The following is a 27,500-nucleotide window of genomic DNA, read 5'->3' on the forward strand; positions in this document are numbered from 1 at the left end:
GTGTGTGTGTGTGTGTGTGTAGCTCATATATCTTCTTAAGAAGTCTGTGTAATGCACTCATTGCATGTGAGCTCTGGAGAGAGTGTGGATAAGAAAGAGACACAGTGCATGTAGAGAGTATTCAGACACCTTCAGGGGCCTTGAACCCAGCGGTCACTCTGGTTGAGCTCCCGACATCCCGCGTGGAGATAGCAGAAAACTTCTAGAAGGACAAGCATCTGCCTACACCCTGCCAGTCAAGGCTTTATGACAGGAGCCTCAGTGAAAGACACAGGAAAGCTTTACTTGGAGTTTGCAAAAGAAAAGCACCTGAAGGACTCTCAGTGTTGAGAAACAAGACAAAGTGTTAGGCCTCAGTTCTAAGCGCCATGTCTGGAGGAAAGCAGGCACCGCTCATCACCTGCCCAATACCATACCAACGGTGAGGCGGGGGGGTGGCGTCATGCTGTGGGGGCGGCGTGGACTGTGGTGGACTGAGTGACTGGTCAGGGTTGAGGGACAGGCTTCACAAAATCCTATTTTAGTTATTGAGTATGGTGTAGATTGATGTGGAGAAAAAAACAAGGAATTGAAACGATTTTAGGGTAAGGCAGCAACATCTCAAAATGTGAAAAGGGTGAAGGGGTCTGAATGCTCTCTAAATGCACTGTATCTCTGTCACATGTAATAAGAGGATAGTGGATTTGTAACTGAAAGTCCTGCCCTGTAGAAACAGCCAATCAGCACAATTGCGGACCTGAACATTCTGGTAATTTCCACCTTCTTTACTATAGCAACAGTTGTGCCATGAGATTTGGTGCATGTATGGATCTCTCCCCATTAGTTTAGATAGGAGCCTGATCTCTCCCCATTCATTTAGATAGGAGCCTCATCTTGTTTGCATGAAATAGCTGCCCGGATGCATAGCCAAGATGGCTGCCGAGTGGTGATACTTCCCTATAAGGAGTTTTGCTGAAAGTTCCTTCCTGTTGAAACAGATTTTTTTCCTTCACCATTTCCTGTTTTCTTGCTCCCTGAGTTGAGGTCTTGGGTTCTATCAAGCACCTTGAGACAATGAAAAAGGTGGTTGATATTTGAGCTGAATAGCCAATCAAATTTCACCCTTCCCTCCTGTGCTCTTTAAAACAATGTTTTGATTGGCTGTAATAATGTATGACTCCCTGTGAGCCACTTTATTTGTTCACCATTTCCAGAGGCAGGACTGCAAGGAGCAATGCACTGAATTTGACAGAAAGTGTATTGGAATAAAATTGCGGACGGCACCTTTAATGCTGCTTTATCAATCAACGTGTGAAAAGAATGTAAAATTGAATGATTTTTTTGCAGACCTCTGGGGCACCCTCTCTCTAGCCTTTAATCTCTCTGATGTCATGGCAACACACACCTCACTCAGTAGTAGTCTCTAGATAAGGGGTTGTGTGTGTTCACTTTGTGAGGTGTGTGTTCGCTCGACAGGTGTGTATTTCATCTGCTTCTGTGGAGATAGATTGTTCCTCAATGGCAGTGTTCTGACTCTGATTTCCGGCTCTGCTATTGATTGCAGTTGATTGCAGTCACGATTATGACTTCTGTTTTCCTCAGAGATCGGGGTGATTTCACAAAGGATCACCCAGCTTTCTGTTGCTTGGCTCGCGATATGCGTTTAGCATGCATCGATTCCTCTCAACCGTTGCCAGTATTATTTTATCATTATTATTATTACAGTCATACTAATTGTTGGTGTTTTAGTTTCCTTTATGTAAATCTATGGAGCAGGGCACTAAATAGAAAAGGAGATGAATTGTGAGCAAAATTGGCATAATTGCTCTGGCAGTGTTTCCAGGGGTTGGATCAGAATTCACTCCTTCAATTTCAACCCCTTCAAAAGCATGTAACAACTGCTGAATGATGATCATCAGATGGCCCAAGAGTACTTATTGTCTGGCATTCAGTGTGACTGACAGCTGAGATATAAGATCTGATTGGCTGATTTAATGACCCTATTTGTGTTGTCCAATCGTAGGGGGCTTCATCTCGACTTCCCCCATACCCCCTTCAGTGCCATCTACGGGGTGCCCATCAACAGCCCAGGATCACTCTACCCGTCTGAGCTGCCACCACCATACGAATCTATTGTGGGACAAACACCTGCCAGCCAGGTGGGTTTATGAAGACACACACACACACACACACCACACACCTCACACACACAAGCACACACATTCACACACACAGACACATCATACACCAAACACAAGCACACACACACACACACATGTCTGAGCTTCCACTGCCATATGAGTAAGCATGCATAAAGACACAGACACACTTTTTCTCTATCTATCTCTCTCCCTCTCTCTCTCTCTCTCCCATACAGACACACACACTCAAAGAATGAGTGAGGAATTTTCATACAAATACACATACATACACACACACACACACACACACACACACACACACACACACACACACACACACACACAAACAAAGTTATAAACACAAGGGCAAACACTTTACAACACATACCCTGTTCTGTTCCACTGTGTGTGTTTGCCACTCCTTCTTCTACAGTTTTAGTCCTTTACCGGAAGGTTAGCTTAATTATCTGCTATTATTTACCTGAAGGTTAGCTTAATTATCTAATATTATTTACCTGAAGGTAAATTAGCTCTTCAAAGTTATCAAGCGTCCATGTTAATTCTTTCCTTTAGTCTCTCATTTGTATTGCTCTTCAAACGCATTTGGAGTTGAGTATGTTTTCATCTGGGTTCATTATTCATTAAATGCATCGTGTGCAGGTACGGGTTAAGTGTAGGATTACAGAGTTGTCATTGATGCATACACAAACACACACACACACAGACACACACAGACACACACACACACACACACACACACACACACACACAGACACACACACACACACACACACACACACACACACACACACACACACACACACACACACACACACAGCTCAACAGAAACTCAAAACAAAACAGGCCTCAGAGGGAGGTGAAGCCCACTGATTGCTAAGATTACCCTTCAGGGTGTTTGAGAAGAAAATACTCAGTGTACTGCTGATAAGGAAATGAATAGAGAAAGAGATTTAGATTACTTTTTCTCTCTCCAGATCATCACTTCATTCTATCTAAGAAAAAAAAAAACATTCCACAGAATAAGGGTAAATTGCCCAAGCAGGGCAGTCTGCATGACTGAATGAGTTTTCTTTGTGATCTGAGATGGAGGCTTTTGACACCTCCATCTCCAGGTGACCTTGGCCACAGATGACCTCATCATGTAGGTCACCATGGGGATAAGGTCATGCACAGAGCGATACAATGTTCTCCTCTCTTCCTTCTCTCACTCTTTCTCATTAGGATGGGTACATTTGCTCTGAAATCAAATCATCTCTTGTATTTTTAAATAACATCCATAAAATGTTCTATGGTATTAGGCCTTGCTATTTATATGATATCCAAAATGATCTTTGGCTGCTCAACGATGGTCCATACATCCCTCATAGGTGGTTATGAGTGTAGCTCTGTTGGGGGATGGTGTTGGCTTTGTGTAAGCTGGATGGTTGTTTCACGCTCAGCCACTTTAATTCAAATTCACTGCAATAAAAGGGCCACACACTCTCACACACACACGCACACATGCACACTCGTACGCATGCACACTCACACATATTCACGCACACACACACATGCACGCATGCACACACATACACACACATGCACCCACGCATGTACGCATGCGCATGCACACACATACACACACATGCACCCACGCATGCACGCACACACACATGCACACACACACACACACATATGCACACACACATACACGCGCACACACGCACACACACACACGCAGACACACACAGGCATGCACACACACACGGACACACACAGGCATGCACTCACACACTCACACGGACACACACAGGCATGCACACACACACACACACGGACACACACAGGCATGCACACACACACACAAGTGCTTCCCTTTCTGGCCATTATAAGAGAGGAGATGGTGCACAAAAGGCAAAAGTCATTTTCTGTGGAATGCAGCTGCTGTGGAATTTCATTTCAAAAAGAAAATTCATCTTTCTTTCTTTTCTTTCCTCCTGTCCTCACCCTGATGAAGGACTACTTCATCTCTCTTCCCCTCGTTCCTTTTCCCCTTCTCTTTTTCTCCGTAGGATTTTTGCCATTGATTTTCCTGCAGCTGACAGGCTAAAAGGAGACAAGAGCCCTTTTGCCATTTGAAGAGCCACACAAAACCCTTCTCTCAAACGGTGTTTTTAGGAAGGAGGCTGAGCGTGTGTGTGTGTGTGTGTATGAGTGTGTGTGTGTGTGTGTGTCTGTGTGCGTGTGCGCAGCCTCTTCAATGGCATTCGAGGAGATTTAGCTGGCGCCTGATGAAATCTGCAGGGAGAAAGAGAGAGAGAGAGAGAGAAATTCTGAGGGGGCTTTCCCCATCTCCTGTCTGGCGGAGGCGGTAGCGGAGGGGGGCGCGTCCCACCGAAAGCGCCGCTCCGTCAGACAAAAGCCGCCGTGAAGAAAGGTCAAATCAATGGAACATTTTCTCACCTGTGCTGAATACAACTCAGAGATTGGCGGGGATTAAGAAAGAATCATGGCGGCGACCGAGGCGGTGATGGATTTAGGGATTGTGTGTGTGTGTGTGTGTATGTGTGTCTGTGTGTGTGTGTGCGTGGGTGTGTGTGTGTGTGTGCGTGTGCGTGTGCGTGTGCGTGTGTATGTGCGTGTGTGTGTGTGTGTGTATGTGCGTGTGGGTGTGGGTGGGTAATGAAAAGAGAGCGGTTAAGATGATAAGTTCGGGTGCTATTCTGTTAGGAAACTTCTGAACAGCTTCACCATTTACCACTTCTTTACCCTCTGAGCTAAGCTTTACCTTTGCCATAGGTTAGTGTAAGTGTCAGTGTAAGGATGTTTTATGTGAATGTGAACACGGTGGGGCGGTTGTGTGTGTGTGTGTGTGTGTGTGTGTGTGTGTGTGTGTGTGTGTGTGTGTGTGTGTGTGTGTGTGTGTGTGTGTGTGTGTGTGTGTGTGTGTGTGTGTGTGTGTGTGTGTGTGTGTGTGTGTGTGTGTGTGTGTGTGTGTGTGTGTGTATGTGTACTGATACTTTCTCATCATCAGTGTGTATAGTCTTAAGGCACGTCCCAGAGCAGTGTTTTTTAAAGTGGTACCTTCATGGCCACTCTGGTGAAAGCCCAGGCATGGTCCAGACGGAGAGGGTCATGGGTTAGAGGCACAATGACTTCCTTGTCTGGAGGACCCTGTGTGGCCAGGCACAGGTGTGTCCTCACCGCCCTCTACGGCGCCCTCTGCAGGCAGCTGAGACCAGGGGAAACAGATAAATATTAAGGCTGATGATCAGTGTGACTGTGTGTGCTTCTTATAACAGAGAGATAGAGGTAGACATGTTGGAAATAATCAGTTCCCCCCCCCCTGCCTCATTCAATGGGAGATTTCATTTTAGCAGGTATTGCACCGATATAGTATAGTGTTAGTGTATACATTTGCCCACAAACACAGAGGTACTCATGAAAACTTGTCCACCTACAAACACGCACCAATGCTGTGTCCTCAAACACTGGGTGCTGCAGTGTGTACCAAAACTGAACATGCTCCTCCACTGCCCCCTAGTGGCCAGACTCTTCTATGCAGAAGGAGGAGGCATGTCATAGTAAACGCTGCCGCTTCTCATCCAGATGTTGTGGTGCTCGTTTCCCCTCCTCTTCCTCCCCCTCCTCTGCCTGCTCTCTCAGATGCTGCAGGAGCAGCATATGGCACCTTAATGTCTGTAAATAAACAAACACCATGGAGATGTTGCTCTGGAAACAATGTTGTGTGATAGCTTAATGATAACTTAAGTGTTATTTCTTTCTGTTGTGTAGCTCCCTCGTTCCCTACCTCTCTTTGTTATTTTTCCTGCATTATTGGCTCTCCCGTGTAACCTGCCACCACTGACTCAATCTCTCTCTCTCTCTCTCTCTCTCTCTCTCTCTCTCTCTTTCTTTCTCCTCTTTCTCTCTCTCTCTCTCTCTCTCTCTCAGCTCACAACCAGTTTGGAGCAGCAGGCCACAGAATCGAGTTTGTGTGATCGCAACACAACAGCTGGCCTCAGCACCCAGGGTAAGAGCAACATGTCAGCACACACAGACACACACACACACACACACACACACACACACACACACACACACAAACTTTCAAGTGTGCCCCCACACACAAATGCATGTACACACACACACACACACACACACACACACACACACACACACACACACATGCACATACACACACATGCACACACACTCACACAATAACATAAATACACATTCAAGTGTGCCACAACACACAAATGCATGTACACACACACACACACACACACACACACACACACACACATACACATACTTGCCCCTCCAAACACACAGTTAATAATCCAGCAGAAATTGTGCTCATGTTCCCCCTACTTCATTGTGCTACTGTCTGGAAAGCAAAGAAAACCTCTTATCTATCTCCTTCATTCATTTCACTCACACCTCCCTCCCTGATACAAAACCCAACCCAGTAGTGTGCTGTCCTTCACATACACATTTCACATAACTCTTACCTTTCCATAAAAGTGCCAATGGATTTATAACATGGTTGGGCTAAAAATCAAGAGGATAATTCCTCTTTATTCACCACCAAATGGCACTAAACAATTCTGTAGGAGACATCAGACAATCCCAGCATGGATCTCCTCAAAAGCTGTCCCGTACGCTGGGGCTGATCCTGGTGCATTGGACGCATTGGCACATTGAGCACTGAAGGTGACCCCTGCGCTGCAGTGCTTTTGTGCGGCTGATCTGCGGTGTGGCTAACCTCTTTTGGGAAGAGCAGAGAGGGATTTGGTGTATTATTTTCAGATGCAGGCCCTTACTGAGAGATTTGCCAGGGAGGCTAAGCCTGCTGGAAGTGCCCAGACAATACGACTGAGGCTCTCTCTGCATTTACCATCAGAAGGCATTAGATTAAAAAAGAAAATAGCTTCAGAAATTCAGTTTCTAACTGTAATTGTGTTTTTGGTCTTTTGACTGGTTTTTGTGTGTGTGTGTCTCTTCCTGTGTGTGTGTGTGTGTGTGTGTGTGTGTGTCTGTGTGTGTGTCTGTATGTGCACATGTGTATGTGTGTGTGTGGGTATATATATATATGTGTGTGTGTGTGTGCATGTGTATGTGCACATGTGCGTGCGTGTGTATGTGTGTGTGTGTGTATGTGCACATGTATGTGTGTGTGTGTATGTGCACATGTGTGTGTGTGTGTGTGTGTGTGTGTGTGTGTGTGTGTGTGTGTGTGTTTGTTTGTCTATGTTTATTCTAGCCTCAGTGGATAGTGCATCTCTGATGGTGTCGGAGCTGGCTGACCTGCCTGATCCCAACTGCTCATCGGAGGACCTCTGTTCCCTGGAGGTGCAGGGTTCCGACACGTCCCCCTATGGAACACTCCGGAACGCGGTCCCTACGTCCACCCCCACTGATGGCAGCTGCACCAGCCTGGAGCCCAGCAGCCACCGCTCCACCCCCCAGCGGCTCCGTCACCCCCCCACACCCACCTCCCGCTCCACGGAAAACCTTGCCAGAGAGGAGGAAGAAAGGGAATGCTGCTCCAGGATTTCCCAAAACTTGGAATTCTCCCAGCAGCGGGATTCCCGATCCAGCAGGAAGATGACCCTGCCGGTCTCAGGCTCCCTGTCTGCCCCCCCTGCTGGCACCTCCTCTTCCTCCTGCTGCTGCACCTCTTCCTCAGGGGCCCCCAGCGCCCACGGGTCGGCCATAGCAACCTGCCCCTCACCCTCGTCCTCTCACGGCCGCTCTAGAGGAGCGCGGCTCTGCTTCAGCGTCTGGTCTCCTTCAACCTCCTCCTCCTCCTCCTCACACACCTCTCAGACCGCCTCCGGTCCCTCGCCATGCGATCGCCCACGAGCACTCCGGGCAGCTGGGAGAAAGTACCGGAAGCTTGCACGGATAGTACGGTCCACCAGTGACCCGGTCTCCTGCACGTCAGTGTCCAGAGGTACATGAGCCTTCTCCTCCTTTGCCTCATACAATGCACGCTCTCTCTCTCTCTTTTTTGTATCTTTCTTCCTCTCTTTCTACCCATCTTACTCTGTCTTAGTGCTGTCATGATAAAACAGCAGCTTTCCAAAGTAACACTAAAACCAGCCTGATGCCAGACCAACACATGCCAATATCCAGGAACTCAGTGGGACTTTCAGATGTCTCAAACGTTTACAGGGTCCTTTGTCCTCCATTTCCACCCCGGTGCAGGAAGTACCTTCAGGTTCAGGAACTACTAGACCTACAAGTTCACCTAGCCTAGGAATTTTGCTCTTCAGTCACAAAATCAATTCCGAACATGACAAGATAACAACAACAACAACAACAACAACAACAACAATACACTTTTCTATAATAACCTACCAGAGTAGGTTCTTATTCCTCCCCCAAAAACTGTCCTGAAAGGGGTCCTACAGAGGCCGTTTCTGAGGTTGAAACATGCACAAGAGTGTGGGCCGCCCTAAAATGGCCCCCCAGTTCCTACAGTGGAAAAACGTACAAAGAACAACCTAGGTCACGAACATTATCTTCACAATCACTCCCCCTTTCACCTCCAGTGCATTTTGCTGCTGACCTGATGGAAATCTAGCCTGGATGTTTTACTTTTATCTGTGCTCTGACTCTGTGCACAGGTGACGGCTGTAGCTGCGCCTCTCCAGGTAACCAGCCCGCTGAAGGCTCCTCCCCACAGATCTCACCTGGGCCAGGTACGCTGCTCTCCGCATGGGGTCAGAAACTCTCACGTTAGCTTTTAACTCGCTTATTATCAGACCACATCTGTTTCATGTCAGCCTTTTACTTTGACATTCTGCCTCCATTATACTGGAGTAATGACTGGACTGGAATGAATGTCTAATGAGATTCACTTAAAATTGTTGAAATAGTTGTTAAGGGCTAATTAGTATTGTGTGGAGTTCAATGAATCATTCTTTGATGTGTGTGCTGAAGTGTGAAGTGTTGTTCAATTAACTAAGATGAGATAGTGATTTGAAAAGCCATTTTTAACACAACATGTTCTTTCCCCTTCCCAACACACACACACTCACACTCATTCTCACTCATTCTCACACACACAAACACACACACACGCACACACTCACAGATTGTTCAGATCAACCAGAAGCAACAGCATCTATGCAGGGTCCCCCCAAACCCATCACCCGCGCTGGGGGTCGCAAACCGAGGGAGGGGGGCAAGGCGGAGCTCCGTCTGAAGCCCCGGACGCTGCCATCGACCCCCCAGGAGCGCCCCCACTCGCTGGCCGACTTCAAAACCTATAAGGACACCAAGATCCTGGTGGCCAAGTTCCTGGAGCACTCCAGCTGCAGCCTGCCTCCAGAGATCCAGCAGGTGGTCAACAGCATCCGCTACGTCATCAAGTCCGACGAGAGGCACATGGACGAGGCCATCTTCAGCGCCAACATCATAGATCAGGTGGGAACCCCGACCCCAAAAACAAGACCATTGCTCCGTCAGGACAGATTATGTACAAGGTTAAATAATAGGGTAGAACTCACCTAGTGTGAATGTACATAATCCTCGATATTGAATTTGATGCTAATATTTTATTATAAATGTTTATATAACATGTTTGTGTAACGCATGTGAGCATTTGGCTGGCTTAGCTGCGCTTTAGAACAGAACTACTTCCGGAGCTTAACACTGGAACCGGAACTACCAGTACTATGATATCCCAACCATGCAATGATGCCACTTGATGATTTCACAATCGAAGTTAGATCCTCACAAATATCAATATGTATTAAATATAATTGTGACACTGTCAATATTGGTTATCCACAATCTGTTAATTAGAAGTCAAAAGTAGATTAGGCTAAATTACCTAATGCTTAACCATCGTAAGCCTGTTCATTTGGGGATCCTCAGATTTGATGTCACATGTGTGAAGGTCATATAAATTCAAATGGCCAATAAAGCAAAATTCACAATGGCGCTTGATAATGGCAAAAATGAAAAAAAGAATGCGCTAACGTTATTTGCATTTAGCGGGAAGAGGAAGCAGCCTAAAATGACAGTTGTCCACGTGGTCTATGTCGATATAGCACTGATTCACAGTCAAAGTAGTCCTACATAGTGGATATAGCCTAAAGACATGCCATTTTTGTAATGGATCTAATTCTGAGAAGACATTTTTTTCTAATTCTTAAATGGACAAGAAGCATCCTCTAGTGGCAGCTGTGAGATTTGGTGATGACACAGCCACTGAAATCAACCTAAATCTGACAAATCTGTGGTGTGCCGCTATACAACAAAACAGAAAAACCACCTCAAACATTGCTGTAGAAACAAATGCAAATGATATATGACCAAAACAAGCATATTTAAAGGTTATTGTGGGCTACATGACACTATTATGAGGGATAGCATAATTGCTAATCATTTCATACAATAAATCAGCCATCACAATCATTCTGACTTAGTTGATTAAACATCCATGCAAATTGTCTTCATTTGAGCCAGCAGTATTTTGTCTTAAAATACGTCTTTGTGTAAACCAAGGTAGACAAGAGGCCTGTCGAAGGGTATCACACCTGTGATGGTTCTCCCCTACGACTTGCCATCGCAGTAATGGCGCTGCCGCAAAATGGCAGAACTCACAAATCCGTGTTGAGCGCTTAAACGACCCCAAATAATGAACCCCTTCCCTGATAGAAATGCACAGGTTTTATGCAGTCGTTTGGTGTAATCGACACCACTTTTGCTCGCTAGTGCCCCCTTGTGTGCTCAGGTCTTACTATGGGCCCATGTACTGTCAATTAGCTTAAATGTTCATCTTTTCCTTGATCTGTTTATCCTCAGGTGATGACCCAGTCCCAGCGCATGGCGGGAAGTCCCAGGAAACGTCTCCATGAGGACCTCCACCTGCAGAGCTGTGGCGCTTTGAGTTCGCCCTGCTCGCCCCTGCGTCGCCCCTCTCCCAGCGCCCCAACCCCCCCAGCCCCCTCAGCCCCATCCCAACCTCCAGGATCTACCCCCACCCTTCCCAACCGCCCCCAAAGCCTCATCAGTGTCTGCAGAGAAACCATACTCTGACCCATCAGGCAGGTCCCCATCCCTCTGACCCCGCAACCTTCAGTGCCCTTAAAAAGGGAGAAGTGCCAAGGTCATGACCTTCATCAGCAGCAAAAATTGTAGCATTCAAATACATACACACACACATACACACACACACACACACACACACACACACACACACATACACACAGCTCATCATCTATGGAGGGGCTTCCCTCATTCCAACAAACAAACAAAGAAAGCAAAACAATTTTAAGACCTGAATAGAACAGATGGACAAAATATATTTATTTTTTACATCAGTCAAAGCAAAACTCATTCTGGACGGGACAGGACAGGAACACAGGAGTGTTTCAGCCAGACATCGCTCAGGCCCTGACCTGGGTGAAAAGATGTCAGGGTGATGGATGGACTTCTTTATCAAACTGTGAAAGTAGCAAGAGATTTGGGACACTGCTGGCCTCTGTAGTCTTTTGTTTTGGAGGATATTGGAGCTGAGTGTCTGTGTCATTGAGTGCCACAGAGGGGTCTATCTGATGTTCTGTACTACTCTGGATTATGTCACTTACCTCAGTGTGTGATGGTTCCTATCAGCATTACAATAAAAAGATATGGGTTTTTATCTGGGGCGTCCTGTGTTTACTAATCTGTCTTAAATTCATGATGAGTTATTTCCTAATCTTAGTAGCATTTGAGGCGGTTTGCTATACTAGAAGGGAAAGAACACAAAGGAATAACAGAGCAGGAAGGTGAAAAGAAGTAGTGAAAAAAAAAACTAAGAAAAGAAAGATGAACATGAAAGAAATTTAAATTAGAGGAGGAAGAGAAAGGAGAAGAGGAGGATGAAGATGAAACAAGTTGAAGAGGACGACAGGCAGGAAGCAGAAGAGGAAACTGCAGTCTGTACTGAATCGAGAAGCTGGCAACACCATTCCCTAATCTCATAGGGAAAGAAGCACCATGAACGTGCTTCACGCATCAGCAACCATGCAGTGAGAATATGTGATGATACCTCTGGTTGTTCATTTCATCGACAAAAAGCGGGCGCAGCCAAGCAGAAATGGGTTGAGTAATTAGTGGATGTAGCGAATAATTAATTCTTTATCATCACAATGACTCGACCATACCAACGTTCACACAAAGCTCAGTATTTGTTCTACAATAGAGCACACAACATTCCCAGTTGGGAAGGGAGCGGTTTACACCAGGGGAGACAGGGGTTCTTGGGTGGGGATTCCAGCCAGATATTAATCATTTAGAAGTTCCACAGAAAAAGGTTTTGCTTTGAAGGAACTCATTTATCCATGGAATTCCGACGTCTGTGTGCAGACACAGCCCAGCATCGCGCTGACCTGCCCATGTTTGCGCTTAGAATCTTGCTCACGTTATGAAATTAGCTAAATGATATTGGCAAGTTATTAAATTAGCTTTAGGTCATGTGCGATGGCGGACTTTGCGTGTTACCAGCCACGTTGCCCATCAACGAAATTAGGGGCCCCCGGATTTTGACTAATGAAGAGTGTTTAGAAACATCCAGGGCCTTCATGCATCATGCGCAGAGACAGTCCTGGTGTGTCCCACCCGCTGATGCATCACATGGAAATGACTAAGTGAATGTAAACACTCACATGAAGGATGTCTTGGCTCTGGAGGTGCATCTGTGGTGATGATTTAGAGGGGAACATTGGCCATCTGTCACAACATGTCACACAGTCTTGCACCGCAAATCTAACAAAAACATTTCCAAGGATTTCACTGTCAAAATTCTTCTCAGTTAAACTGACAATACAAAGCTGCTATGCCCATATCTGTTGCTATAAACGTTTTGACTTCTTTGTTGTCTGAACAGTCTGTAATGACGTGTTATGGATTACAAGGAGAATAAAATAAATCTACATATCTAAAGACATTTACAATTATTATACCAGGTGAGTTACACTCTCTAGCATAATTCCAGCATGTACACTGTATTTATGCCAGATGTGTAAGACTCACTGGACCAAATTCAACTTCAGTATGTATGTTATTAAGAATCTATTCCCCCTGTTCTTCCAAGCAGACAAGGTTGTAGTCACACTGTTCTTTGTCCTGACCTACCCATAATATGAGGGCATTGATTAGCAACAACAGCATGTGCTAAATTGTACTATAAAGTCGTTTTCATTGTGTGATTATGAAAAGAAGGTTATGTGAGGAAGGACTGTTAAGAGATTGTTGACATCAAAAATCAGTTGCCATTGGTTATCTGATGGGCCCCTGCCCCCTCTGTCTAGAGAACAGCCACTTCAGTGTACTAGCAACGAAAGCCTTAAGGCCAACTCACATGGTAAGCGATGCAACTGCGACACATGTGACAAGTAGACACATGTGACAAGAACCATAGCAAAAACAATCATCTGGTAATGATAACACAATCATCTACCTATATGTGCTAATTGCACCCTAGCTTATAAAATATTATGTTTAACGCTTAAACATATCAGTATTTCATTCAGCTCGCTTCTTTCAATTGTTTGTCTATGGGGGGTGCGTAACTGACACATTTGAACCTCTCAAGAACCACTTAGGCTAAAAAAAACATTTGGGTATGTTTATATATGGCTACATTTGCTCACATTTCTGGCTTGCTCAACAAAATAGCCGGCAACAAGTCATCAAAATTCAGCAGCCAATACATGCCTGTGTGAATGGACAACCTTAATGACATTTCGTAGACTTATAATGGCATATAGAAGTCATTTACCCAATTTCAAACAAATCAGCCATAAGATGTAATTTCAACAAGCTACCACATGTCTTCCACTGTTCCTCTGAAATGTTTAGGTCTTTCTTCAAAATGAATTGTGCCATTAAATCCTCCGTAATATTTATATTTCAAATCGACTCTTTCACCTGTTTAAGTGGTAAAATCTACTACTTGGGTCAGTGCCGACATACTGCTTGGACCCCGATGATTGCTGCATGTGTTACATTTACACTTACATAGCAGGTACTGTTCACAACCAGCTGCCACATACACAAAGTATAGTTCCTTACATTAACACTCAGAATAAGATATACAACAAACTTTTTAATCTAATCTATCTATCAGAAAGGCAATCATTGAAGATCAATCATTTCTTCTAATGGAAAATATCTTGTTTCACTTAATTCTTAAATAATTCTCTCACTTTATGCAGCAGTCATACTCCGAAACACTATGCAGTACTTCTAGTTTCTGAGATCGATATTTGTTTTTTGTTTTCCAGGGCGGCATATCAAACCCCCTTTGATTGATACATAGGCACCAAAACACACAGGTAACGACATTAACTACTTTTTTTCAAATTCTCTTTTTTTTCCAATGGCAGGAAACACAGGTGATGATTAGCCTAATGAAAACGTAAAAATACAGTCAGTTGCATCACAAGTAGTGTGTGTTACCAAGCAATTAGCTGCAACATACAGAGTTCCACCATCTAATTCATTTGTCGCATTGCTTGCTGTGTGTTTTAGCCTTTAGAGTGCCGCTCTACATGCTTACAATGGAGTTATTTCAAGGTGCTTATACGACAGAAAAGTCTCCCAAGTGAGGATCTGTTTATTAACAATTTGACCCTCACTTAACTTAAATAAAGGCCTTGAAAACAGCTGACAGAACAAGCTGCTAATGTACGTATAGCTGCCCTCCGAAAGACACTGTGTTACAAAGGCAAACTAAAAAGGAAACTGTGGCATAGAGGTGTGAAACTGCAACTGGTGCACTAGCAGAGACACCAGAGGTTGTGGCTGTTTAACTGCCACAAGGTCTCATCCACTAAACATACGTACGTATGTATCTTATGTATACATAAGAATACACTTACACAGACAAATAACAGGGGGTAGACATGGGGTAGACCTGGTGGAATCAGGTGAGTTGTGTGACACAACCTTAATGTGACATAATATGTTTGTAGAGTCTGGTAACCTAATTACAAAAATATGCACACAAATTAAAGCCACAGACTTTTTTTTGCCGCATTTTATACATTAATGAGGACACATATTATGGACTTCTTTTAAACCAGACTGCTTGTACAGTCTTCCCAGTACACCAGAGAGATACAGCTTTCTGAGAGCCTCCACCTTTAACCAGTCGAGGTTAAACTAAGAGCCATCAGCATCAAAAAACATGACAACACACGAAAGAAGGGGTAGAATGGATCAGAAGAGTTTGTTGTTGAGTATCTGGCTTGCACTAGATTGAGCAGCAGCCTTGTTCATTACATTTTAGTATTTTGTTTATGTGCTAGAATTTTTCAGAGCAAAAAGAGATTTTTCTTTCTTCTTTTTTTTTGTACAGTGCCCTGTAGAAGGGGCCTGCTGAGCCCAGCCTGACCATTGCAGGAGGCGTGCAGTGCAGCGGAAATTAATTTGAAATCATTGAGGTGAGGCTGCGTTCTCTTTCTATTGAGGTTTATTCATATTAATGTTATGTAGAGATTCTCATGCACTGATCTACAGGGGTCTGCTGCAGGAGTCTCTGACGTCCACGTTGAAAAATTCCTCTGATACCATAAACTGATATCATATCGGAATATCACTCTGAAAACAAAAGCATCTCAACAAAGTGCATTCGTATTTACCCAAGCAGAGAGATATTGCCTCTATTCATGATAAACAAGTGATTACAGAAAGACTCTATTTTGTGTAGGATACAACCTTGGATTGGAGAATTCTGACGCAGATGTAGTCAGCCATAACCTCCAATCTTAAAGGGGCCTCTAAGAACAATCTGATGCCTTGCTGACAACAGCCTTTGTTTCATTTTAATTAAATATGCCTTGTGGGCCCTCTGTACAAATCAATGTCTAATTTTGTGAAATGAATAGTCAGAATAAAAAATGAGAAACTGAAAACTTTAGATAATACCCAGATCAGGAAAAATGATATCTTTAAGACTTTTTACATAGCCATGTTTATTATGACTCTGTGTCTTGATTCAAGTTAGTGATTCATTTAAAGGGGAGCTCTGAGGCGATAGGCGGTGTCATTGTTTAGTCCTGGTGTTTTTCGGTTGAACTGTCCTTGTGTTTGTGAAGAAGTCAGACAGGTCGTGCTTGTTTATGTGAAGGTCTCCCACCTCAACACTTAAAGGCAAATACAATGTCATCTAATGCTGTGTGCCTAAGGCTATGCTAGGTGCAAAGTCATATTATCTGTATGATAATTCCAGTACACCAAAAGCCTTCACATGATAACCCAACAGTTGGAGCATCACTTTAAAAAAACAAGTCATTTGATTGAATGTCCTGTCTGGCTGTGTGGATGTACTACAAGATATGAATGGAACATCATGTCCTTATTACTTACACTGTGGTACCAAACCACCAAAATAAAAGAAAGAAAACATTTTGTATTCAGTAAAGTTGATAGACCCAAATGTGTTTTACACACTGGGAAGCTTTTCCATATAGCACAAGAGCTACACTTGTTTATACAATATTTTATTAGAATATAGTTTCAAAATAATTCCAGCATGCAACATAATCATGGCATTTTGCTTAGATTCATCTGTGCAAAATAATTGTTACTTGCATGAAAACATGGACATCTGGACATCTGTTCAGAACTAGAAATAATTGTAGAAAAAAAAACTAAATACATAAAGATTAGATGTTTAAATCAAACTATTTACTAGCCCCTTACATAGCATACTGTGTGTTCTATCATCATAGATCATCTAGGCCTATGCCTAAGACAAGATGCTTCATTTTCGCATTCAATTTTTTTAAATTTTATGTTAGCATCAGAAATCATTCAGAGATCGAAGATAGGCTATTATACAATCACTACGTTACTCAATGGTAAGTTTACTATGTCTGTGTCTGCAACGAACGCGGAACTTTGAGAGCCACATCTACAATTTTGTTCACGCCACCGTCCGTTTGAGTTTTTGGTTCATTCTAGCAAACGAAACCCCACCCACCCTATTATAAGGGAAACCAATCACGTTTAACCTATTTGATATCCTCACTGAAATCACCAATCTGAAGCCCAGATTCACCAACTTCTATTGGTGGGATTGGTCATTGTAACTGTCAGTTCTTATTTTCCTGACACCTTACATGTAGAGGAACGCTTACGAATTACGGTTTTTTTTTCTCCATCTAGACGTGGATGTCGGAAGAAGTATTCTGCTTGATTGGCATGGTTGGCATTATTGATTCGGTAGGCATATACGTTTCTCGACTTAGCTAACCCTTTCATAATGTCGTGTGCAGACCTTGGCGAGCGTTTATGATGTGATAAGCTTGCAATGATAGCGTGATATGTAACTGTCAGGTTAGCAGTCTGTGGATGCAGATCACATAGAAGGAAGTAACGTGAACGCTAGCTGTCGAGCTGCCATATCTTCAGACATACCTTTGACATTTGCCAGGGGTATTTTGGCTCTTAAAACAGCACAAGAAGATACGCTGTCATTTAACACGCTCATGGTTTCCCTCAAACCAAAATCAACTTGGGTAAGCCTGGCTTTTGAAGCTGTTGTCAATAACCAGCTAGCTATCCATAGCTAGCCAGCTTTACACTGGCAACTGTTGGTGGAAGGCAAGGATCTGTGAAAAGGGCGAAACGTTGGTCAGCTTGGAACCATCAGCCTATGCTTCAAGGCTTGCTTTGACAGTGCGGCCATGGTGCACTAGCAGTCAGCACTCTTAGTCTGTCAGTGTGAAAGGCAGCTATGTGTTTAAGTAGCTAGCTACACATTAACGTTACCTAGAGGAAATAATTGTGTCGTGGCATATATCACGTTAAGCTAGCATGTTTGCTGTCAAGTGGTCGGTTTAGCCATACTTGATAGCTAGCGAGCTATGAATGATTGGATAGCAATAAAGTAAATATTCTTGTTTACTGATGTGACGTGGTGCATTTTGCCACATAGACTTGAGTAGCACTGCTCTGACGGACACCGTACAGTTTGCCTGTAAAAGGTGTTTGGTGTTAACAAAGCGTGTTGTGCTTATGATTGCAACTGGATAGTTAATTTCTCTTGGGAATTTGAAGTAGCTAACATTAACGGTTGTGTTGCCAAAGGTAGGGCTGTTTAAGTGCAAACTAACGTCTGCTTTGTGCGGCTCACATAGGCCACGTCGCTGTTGTTGCTGTTAAGCCTCAGACAGAAGTGTGGAGTTTGTGTGGATGTTAGCAAGCTCAGTAAGAAACGTACAAATTAGGTAACATTACCTAATACGATAAATTAATGAAAACGGATGTTTTCTTCCACCTTTCCCCCAATCCAGACGGGCCTTGTTCAGTAAGCTAAATGCTGGACAGGGACTATGTCTTACAATTAAGATTGCTAGTGTGATAGCATAGCTTGCTTGCTAGATAACGTCAGCCAGCCAGGCTGGCGGTCAGTACACGGTTAGTATATGCGAAGTAACGTAATATTTCCTATTAAAAAAGGAAAGATATTTATTTATTGAAAAAAGTAGAATAAAGGTATGAAGATGGTAGGGTTCAGCGCAAATCGTCGAGGAGGCCGCCTGCCGTCCTTCATCTTTATTGCCTTGATGGTGGTTATCGTCATCCTGTCTTTCAACTACTGGAGCGTGTCCAACAAACACGGGCGCCTGCTGGACGAGCTGGCCGAGGTACAGACTCAGGTGAAGCGGACGGACGCAGCACGGAGCCGCTTGGAGAAACGCAACTCCGAGTTGATGGTGCAGGTTGACACGCACAGGAAACAGATCGAGCAGAAAGATGGAGACTTCAGCGTGATGGAAGGGAAACTACAAGCTCGGGAAGCGCTTATCAAGAAGTGCACCGATGATAAGGTGAGTAATTGTTTGGGGTGCAAGAGTCATTGATGATTGACCTGCTTTTATATCACAGAACTTTGGTCGACAGTATTGTAAGGACGTTGGTCCGTTGTTGGCTACTTTTGGGACACGACTCATTTGGGACACGTTCTCTAATGACACTGTGTTGTTCACAATGTTGTTCAACAAGTGCAACATGTAGTATTCAAATGCAAACAACTATGACAACTTCTTGCTACTTGTCTGGAAGTTTTTTTTAACGGTGATTTGCGTAGCAGTACTTTGAGGGCCTTTTAAAAACCTGTTCAAAATATGACGCGTAAATAGGTGAATATTCCACTGTATCCTGGACACACCAGAGCAAACTATATCCCACCCTAAACTTCAAACAGCTTGATATCAACGGTTGGCTCTTGTTCAAATAAGGAACACGGTAAATTCAAAGAGGTAATTTATTTCGATTACGCTAGTCTGTTTGACAGGTCTATTGTATCAAAGCTGACTGGTGCTCCAAGGATACAAATTGTATCCTTGGAGCACCAGTCAGCTTTGCTCACCCATTGAGATTGTGCACTTAGTTCCAGGGTAATGTCTAACTGTTTTCTAGGATTGATGTACTTTTTAGAATACATGTCCTAGTGATGGTGTGTGAGTGAGTGATTGCATGCGTGTGTGTGTGTGAGAAAGAGAGAGGGAGAGGGCTCACAAGAGGGTGTTGAGCAGAAAGATTGGCTTTCTTTCTCTTATGGCTTAATCACCAACTTGAGTACGCCATTCGATTTCTAATAAAGTGTTTCAGAGGTTGAGCAGAGTTAGACAGGCTGAATAGCAAACCCGCCTAGATCCCTGCTAACAGAGGCGTTGTTCTGCCAATCCGGCCTTTGTCCAGATGCCTGATGCCCACTTTCTCACACAAATGCACACACACCACGAAAGACCACCCCTCTGTTACCTTCCCCCCGTGATGGATGAATATTGGTCTCACACATATACACACACACACACACCGAACACACACACACACACACACACACACACACACACACACACACACACACACAGTGGCATATTCATGCAGCATCATATGCACAAATATACACACTAACACACAAAAACATTTACAGAGCTCAACATACTGTGTGTGTGTACACAGACATATGCACTAGCACACTCTGCGACCTACTGCAAACACATTATTCATAGATTGAAAACTCAAAGAAGCAGATATAAATGCATAAACTCATAACACTCCTATATGCACGTATGTATGCACATGCACACACACACACACAGAAACACACACACACATCCCTCCATCCCATCTGTCCTCCCCCATTTCCCTCTCTCTTCATCCACCCTTTCTGTCCCTTCCGTTTAGTGTGTATATTGTATGCATTACATAGCATGGGAAGTGAATGCTATGGCTCTTGGTCTGAATTGTGTGCCTGCCAATCGTGTGTGTGTGTGTGTGCGTTGGGGGTGAGGGGGCGGTGTTTGCTCTCAGGCTTTTTGTGGGCCACCTGTTACCCCTATGCCTTTGTAACTTGTGTGTGTATGTATGTGTGTGTGTGCGCGTGGGTGCGTGCACGTGTGTGTGTGTGTGTGTGCGTGGGTGCGTGCACGTGTGTGTGCGTGCGTGCGTGCGTGTGTGCGTGCGTGCGTGTGTGCATGCGTGCGTGTGGGTGCGTGCGTGTGTGTGTGTGTGTGTGTGCCGGTGCCTGCGTGCGTGTGTGTTTGTTTGTTGAAGGATCATTCCTCCTCCAAAGATCCAGGGAGACGCATGTGTGAGGGTTCTCTTCTGTCGCTGTAGTGCACATGTAATGTTTTCAACACTCCCCTGAGCTGAGACTTCTCACTTCCTCAAATTCGAGACATCACCTCCAGCGTGCCGGAAGAGGCCCAGAGCAGGGCCACATGTCGGGAGGGATATTCAAACTACACACCCACAGACACTGTTTGTCATCCAGTCTGCGCCATCACTCCATTATGGAGGCCTTAGGGATCTTGTTATTTCCTATGAAGTTATTAGCAAGTGAAAGCGATTTATTCTGGCTAGGAAGTTAACAGGAGTGTAGCTGTTATACTGATGCTGTCGTCCGAGGTCAGAAATTAATGACAGCTTGAATTAGAGGGAGTAGATAGAGATTGAGAAATAAAGAATTACAGAACTGTAATGGTTCTTAGAGAGGGCACACACAATGAATCCTGATATGATACACCTGTAATGTGATTGATTGCTTTGTGTTGTCGTTTCGAAATCGGTGAACCTGCGTAGCTCACAATGTTGGATGACTTTGCATGAGTGGATGTCAAAAAGGCCAGAGGGGGCAAAAAAAACTGATTTTGGCCAGTGTGTGAACGCAATACTAGGAAACAGCCTGTATGTGTGCTGAAACTCAAAAAAAGTACACACACACACACGTAAGTCTCTCTCTTCCTTTAAAACTCTCTTTCCATCTCTGTCTCTCCTTGTTTGTTTGTTTTATTTGTCTTGTTTCTTCCTTTCTTTGTTTTTGTATCTCTTCCTCTTTTTCTCTCTCCTCTCACTGTCACTCAAGGTGTTTCTACTCTTGTTGTGTAAACCCCCAGTGTGGTGTTTGTGGTTGGCCCTGCCCATGAGCTGTGATCAGGTTGTCCTACTTAAGAGATTTGAACAGCCCCATGACTAGAAGAAATACAGTCAATCATGTGCCTCTTCCAAAACCTGCACAGAACCTGTGTAGTCTGCCTGAAACACACAAACACACACAACCACAAATCGAAAGGTAAAAAATCTTTCATTCTTGGCCAAATAAATCAACATTTATATATTTTTAAGGAATATAATTTTTTGAATATGTGTGTGTGTGTGTTTGGGTTTGTGTGTGTGTGTGTGTGTGTGTGTGTGTGTGTGTGTGTGTGTGTGTGTGTGTGTGTGTGTGTGTGTGTGTGTGTGTGTGTGTGTGTGTGTGAATACGTTTAGGCCCAACTGAGGCTCTATGAGATCAAATGTCTCTGGGAGCTCCAGGGGTCGTGTTGTGCTGAAGTGTGTATGCTGGGAGAAACACTGTGTGATGTAAAGTGCTTGCCATCAGCAGTATATTGTCCTTTTAAGGGAGCTTGTGTAAAGTGCATTGCCATTAGATCCTCTGAAGTGCCAGAGGAGAGACTACACAGATCGCTCTCTCTCCCTCCCTTACCCTGTCTCTCTTTTGCTCACTCGCTCACTCACTGTTGCATTCGCTGTTTCAATTCTTCTGTTTCTCTCTCTCTCTCTGTCTTTCCCTGTATCTTCCCTCGCTCGCTGACATTCAGAAAAGCTTCAGAAGTCCTAATTTTCTTCACCGGTAGAGGTCACATGCTAAGACCTATATAACCGTTTCCCCTATGCTTCTACCGCCTCATGGCCTCCTAGTCAAGCTCTGTGTCACTCCCTCACCTGCGTTTACACTCATGTGTCTCTCTCTCTTCTCTCTCTCTTTGGCTCTCTCTCTCTCCTCTCTCTGTTTGGCTCTTTCTCTCCTCTCTCTTTGGCTCTGTCTCTCTCCTCTTTCTATGTCTCTCTCTCCACTCTCTCTCTCTTTGGTTCTCTCTCTCTTTGTCTCCCTCTCTCCTCTCTCGCTTTGGTTCTCTCTTTCTCCCTCTTTTCTATGTCTCTCTCTCTTTCCTCTCTCTCTCTTTGGTTTTCTCTCTCTTTGGCTCTCTCTCATTCACTCTCTCTTTGGCTCTCTCTCTTTTTGGCTCTCTCTCTCTTTGGTTCTCTCTTTCTCCTTCTTTCTATGTCTCTCTCGCTCGCTCTATGCAGTGTGGGTGATGGGGTGAAGCTTTTATCTGTTCGATGGGTGACATTGATGTTGTGATTACTGCCCCATATCTCCGGAGGGTGTTCTCTGATTTATTAATGTCTTCCACAGCCCCCCCCCCCCTCCCACTCACTGTCTGCAATCTACTTGTTGTTCCCTCTCTTTATGCCAAGCTATGATTCTGTAGGCTTGTGTTGTATCTTGTTAGTGTTTAGCTGTGTTTTAGTGTAAGTGTCTTGTGATTTGATATGATTTGGAAGACTATTATGTATTTGGCAGTTAGCCTGCAGTACACACAGATGAGTTTCAAGTCTAGATGTGATGCCTTTGATGTCATCAGTTAGTTGGTTCCAGACCTGAGTAGCGTAGCCTGCCTCATCAAGTTTAATTCTGACAGGTATTCTCAACAGACAACTCTCCAATGATCTGGTCTAGCAGGTGTGTACTGGTCCTGCCCCCCTTTTGTGATTTAGAAACAAGCCGCAGTCTGGTTTTGTGACTAACTGGAAGCCAGTGTAAGGATTTAGGTATCTGAGCAATGTGCTCGGTTCTTTGGTCTTTTTGTAAAAACGCTAGCAGCTGCGTTTTGTACAGCCCAAACCTGTTTAAGAAGGTTCAGGTCCTGGGTTCGGTGAAGCGCCTTGAGACAATTGTATTGTTATGACGCAGTGAAAAGGCCTGTGAAAAAAAAAAAAAAAAAAAAACATTGCAAATGTCAACCTTTCTGGAAATACAACTATGAATGAGTTTTCCATTATGTTTGAGATGGCATGTTTTTGAGACAGTAAAAAGCTGATTTCGTTATTGCCTAAACATGATCGTTAAAACTGAGATTGCACTCAATTAAGACACCAAGGTATTTAACAGTCCTTTTGTTGTGTCCAGATGAGGAAGCAATCCACTGTCTCTCCTAGGGTAGCTATAGTTGCAGTCCTTGTGGTCTGCATCGGCTTTGTCTTTTGGTGGAGGAGTGAGTGGCGCGTTTGTTATGGCTGGAGCTATAAAAAGAGCAGGAGGTAGAGCTGTTTTAAGACTGAAGGCCAGGAGGATGGGAGTCGTGACTACTTGTGGAAGCCCAAGGTTGTGTGAGCTGAGAAGGAGGTCATTCTGCTGCTGTGTGTGTGTGTGTGTGAGTGTGTGTGTTAGAGTGAGAGTGTGTGTGTTAGAGTGAGAGTGGAGACAGAGAGTTTAGAATTGTGCGCCTCCTAATGGATTTGGAGAGTAGAGCAGCACCATTAAAAGAAAAGGGAGGAGAACAAAAGAAACTCCACCAGCTTTTCTGTTGAGACACACACACACACACACACACACACACACACACACACACACACACACACACACACACACAAACACAGACAAGAACACACAACAAACAACACACATGACGAGTCCTACATGCATGCACCTGCACACACCACCCCTATCCCTAACAGACCCAGCGCTGTCTCCTTCTCTTTCCCGCGAAGTGCTACCTCCTCCATGCCTGTTAAGGCAGCTCTCAGTACTTCAGATTGGATTTTGTCTTTGTGTCGAAATGAAAAGAAGTAGCAGTGCAATTCAGTGCCTTGGCATCTGTAGAGAGGGAGAGAGAGTGAAAGAGAGAGAAAGAGAAGTCGAGAGAGAGTAATGGGTAGAGAGAGAGCGAGAAATATAGCGAGGGAGAAATCGAGAGAAAGAATAATAGCTAGAGAGAGAGCGAGACAAAGACGGAGCGAGAGAAACATGGTCAGTGTGACTAGAAAGTCAATATGTCCCCCCTCTGGGGTTTCTCCCTAATGGAGGCAGCGGTCAGAGTGTTGTGATTCATTCAAGCGTCCTGATTTATTTGTCTATGAAGCCACAGCAGAGCCCGTATGGGCTACTGACACACTGCATCAGATACAGATACTGAACACAGCCAGACGATGTATCAAAGCCTAGACTGAGCTCCCAGGGGGGGGGGGGGGGGTACTCATAGACTCTCTTCTTTAATGAGACATTATTGGGTGCTTCAAAGGCATATTATGAAGGAAAGCTTCTCAGCAATCCTATCTGGTTTGTAAAGTCTAGTATCACCTCGAATAAATTTGATTCTAAAATGTAGCTAATTCTCAAGCAAACTGGTTTGGTAAATAAAGCATTTGTTGAGGTATAAACTGGTTTGTAGAGTTGATGCTTTACATATGAACTGGTTTAAAAAGCAAAGCGTCACTGCAAAGTTAAACCAGTTTGTAAGTCAAGGCTTCTCCTCAAATAAACTGAAACAAACTGAATAGTTGTAAAGTAAAAAGTACCTCCTCACAGATGAACTGGTTTGTAAAGTTCTTTCCCTCCCCTCTCTAGATGAAGTTCCAGAATGATGTCACTAACCAGATGTCAGAGATCCAGAGGCTGACAGGTAAGTGTTTGGCACAGCCAGTAGAGGGCGATGTTTCACATTCTGATTGGCTGAAGGATAACCACTTTCGATTGTTTAGAAACTTCTCCCCACCCCTGGTGGTCCGCGGTGGCATTGCAGGGGGTCCGCGAAATAAGCCTATGTTGATTCATCCACTATTGATTTAAAAAAAAAAATAATAATAATAATTATTCAGATTACTCTTGAAAATGTCTGAAATAAGAAAAATATGTCTAAAATAATATAAAGGAGATTCAGGCTGACAGAATGTAGCCTTGTACCTATCCAGTCTATGGTAGCCTGTTGTGCCTTGCAAACTACCTACCTGGGTGAGAGTGTTTTTTTGGTGTACTTGAAGAATAAGTACAGGGCAAGGCTTGAACCAGAGAATGTTTCGTTTTCATTTCGTCAGGCTGTGTGGACTTCACCATGCCCAGATATTACACTGACAGGTCTCCCCTCTCTCCACGCACGCACGCGCAGGCACATCAGTGGACCGCGGATTTCTTTCTAGTCAGATTGGTGGTCCCTGGGACAAAACCAGTTGAAAACCCCTGTGTTAGATGACAGCCAGTCTTATTGTAATTTGCCAGCTTCATGCAGTTGGTTTCACATAAGCTGTTGACCTTAGTTGCAAGTGGTTTCTTCATTGATCTACTCTCTGCTGAAGGTCATACTATACCCTATACATGGGAGATTGTTTGCAATGTGTGTATGCATGCATATCTTTGTGAATATGCTTAATTGTGGGTGTAGGTGTGTGTGTATGTGTGTGTATGTGTGTGTCCGGTGTGTGTGTGTGTGTGGCTGTATATTTTGTGTGTGTGTGTGTGTGTGTGTGTGTGTGTGTATCCGTATATTGTGTATGTATGTATGTGTGTGTATGCATTTGTGTAATAAATTGTGAGTGTGTGTGGCCGTATATTGTGTGTGTATGCTTTTGTGTAATAATTTGTGTGTGTGTGTGTGTGTGTGTGTGTGTGTTAATACAGAGCAGATGAAGGAGCTGAGGCAGGAGTTCCTGAAGCAGGAGGACCAGCTTCGAGAGGTGAAGAAGAACAGTACCACCCTGGAGAGGAGGCTGGAGTATGAGAGGTGAGTCCTCCCCTGGGTCCTAATGCCCCGGTCCTCCCATTCCACCACCCTGCACATTCTCTCACCAGCTCCTGTTTCATGACTGGATGCTGTTAAAAACTACACTGCCTTTACTTTCTTGTGGCTATTTTGAAAATGGGTGTTCAAGTGTGGGCATATTAACCAGTTAGAAGAACAATTGTTTGTGTGTGTGTGTGTGTGTGTGTGTGTGTGTGTGGGTGGGGGGGATGGCTGGGTGGGAGGGAGTGGTTCCCGGGGGGAGTGGTTCCTGGGGGGAGTGGTTCTCGGGGGGAGTGGTTCTCGGACACTGCTTACAGCCGATTTGAGTGTCCCGTGTTATTCAGACTGTCATGTCTAAATGGCCAATGGGCAGTGAAGAGGTGTCAGCACAGGACCGCACACCTCCTGCCAAACTGCTGTCTCCACTTGGCTCGGAAGGCTGAAGATCCCTCCCTGAAGCCCAGGTCTTCCTGAGGAGTCATTAGCCTTGCGCCGCAGGGGTAGTGGAACGCACCGCTCACAGAGAAGGCAGACGGACAGGAGACACATTGAGATGTGTGGCACTTGAAGCCGCTGGGCTACACAGCATGGACAGGACTTGACATAGTGTTTGGTGTAGCTTGTTAGATTCCCTGTGCTAACCTGGCCATGCCTCAGTGTGTATCTGCCCGTTTTCAGCACTGGAATGTCGATTTGTGTCGGTTAATGCCACCATGACCGTCTTGCTGACTTCAGCATAAGTGTGTGTGTGTGTGTGTGTGTGTGTGTGTGTGTGTGTGTGTGTGTGTGTCTGTGTGTGTGTGTGTCTGTATACTTTAGCCTACTCTAGAATTATATTATAGAGCTATTAGAGCTGTTAAGAAGGTACAATCTACTTCAGGAGGGGGCAAGACCAACATAATCAACTAAACCGCAGCTAGGTGAGAATTCACAAAATTCCTCTCCTGGATCGCAGAGTAAATACAGTGCAGTGCAGATAAACCGTCGACAACCCCATGACCTTGGTGCTGTTAGCACCTTGATAGCCGATCTACTGAAGCGCACACATACACACACACACACACACCACATCCTACACTGACAACACTGCAGCCTTCCTGTCGTTTTTATTTTGGACAGTGGAGTCACTTTGTTAAACTCCAGCCCTCTCTGTTCCTATGGTGTTTAGTCTGCAGTGATGGCGATGCCAGGCTCTCTCTCGTGCCCTTAGGTGTCCACCAGACCACAGTGCTGACTCTGGCTAATCAGCCAGCGTGTGGTCGCTAGTCTGCAGTGTTAACATGGCTAAAATCACACT

General features: G+C 44.5%; 2 protein-coding genes across 3 annotated transcripts in view; both read left to right on the top strand.

The window, feature by feature from the left end:
* The window catches only part of fam189a1 (family with sequence similarity 189 member A1), a gene marked incomplete at both ends in the record, with an annotated part of 159,746 nt that extends 148,566 nt beyond the window's left edge, over positions 1-11,180 (top strand). The window contains 6 exons of the mRNA XM_080840128.1: positions 2,003-2,138; positions 6,075-6,153; positions 7,390-8,082; positions 8,759-8,833; positions 9,229-9,560; positions 10,950-11,180. Of these exons, the coding sequence (XP_080696254.1) occupies positions 2,003-2,138; positions 6,075-6,153; positions 7,390-8,082; positions 8,759-8,833; positions 9,229-9,560; positions 10,950-11,180 (1,546 nt within the window). The remainder of the gene's footprint in view (positions 1-2,002; positions 2,139-6,074; positions 6,154-7,389; positions 8,083-8,758; positions 8,834-9,228; positions 9,561-10,949) is intronic.
* Positions 11,181-17,792: 6,612 nt separating this feature from the next.
* The window catches only part of golm2 (golgi membrane protein 2), a 24,800-nt gene continuing 15,092 nt past the window's right edge, over positions 17,793-27,500 (top strand). For both annotated transcript variants that reach the window (XM_080840526.1, XM_080840527.1), the window contains exons 1-3: positions 17,793-18,964; positions 25,054-25,108; positions 26,101-26,203. In XM_080840526.1, the coding sequence (XP_080696652.1) occupies positions 18,632-18,964; positions 25,054-25,108; positions 26,101-26,203 (491 nt within the window). In that variant the 5' untranslated portion in view covers positions 17,793-18,631. The remainder of the gene's footprint in view (positions 18,965-25,053; positions 25,109-26,100; positions 26,204-27,500) is intronic.

The sequence above is a fragment of the Sprattus sprattus genome (genome assembly GCF_963457725.1).
Source record: "Sprattus sprattus genome assembly, chromosome: 6".
NCBI lineage: Eukaryota > Metazoa > Chordata > Actinopteri > Clupeiformes > Clupeidae > Sprattus > Sprattus sprattus.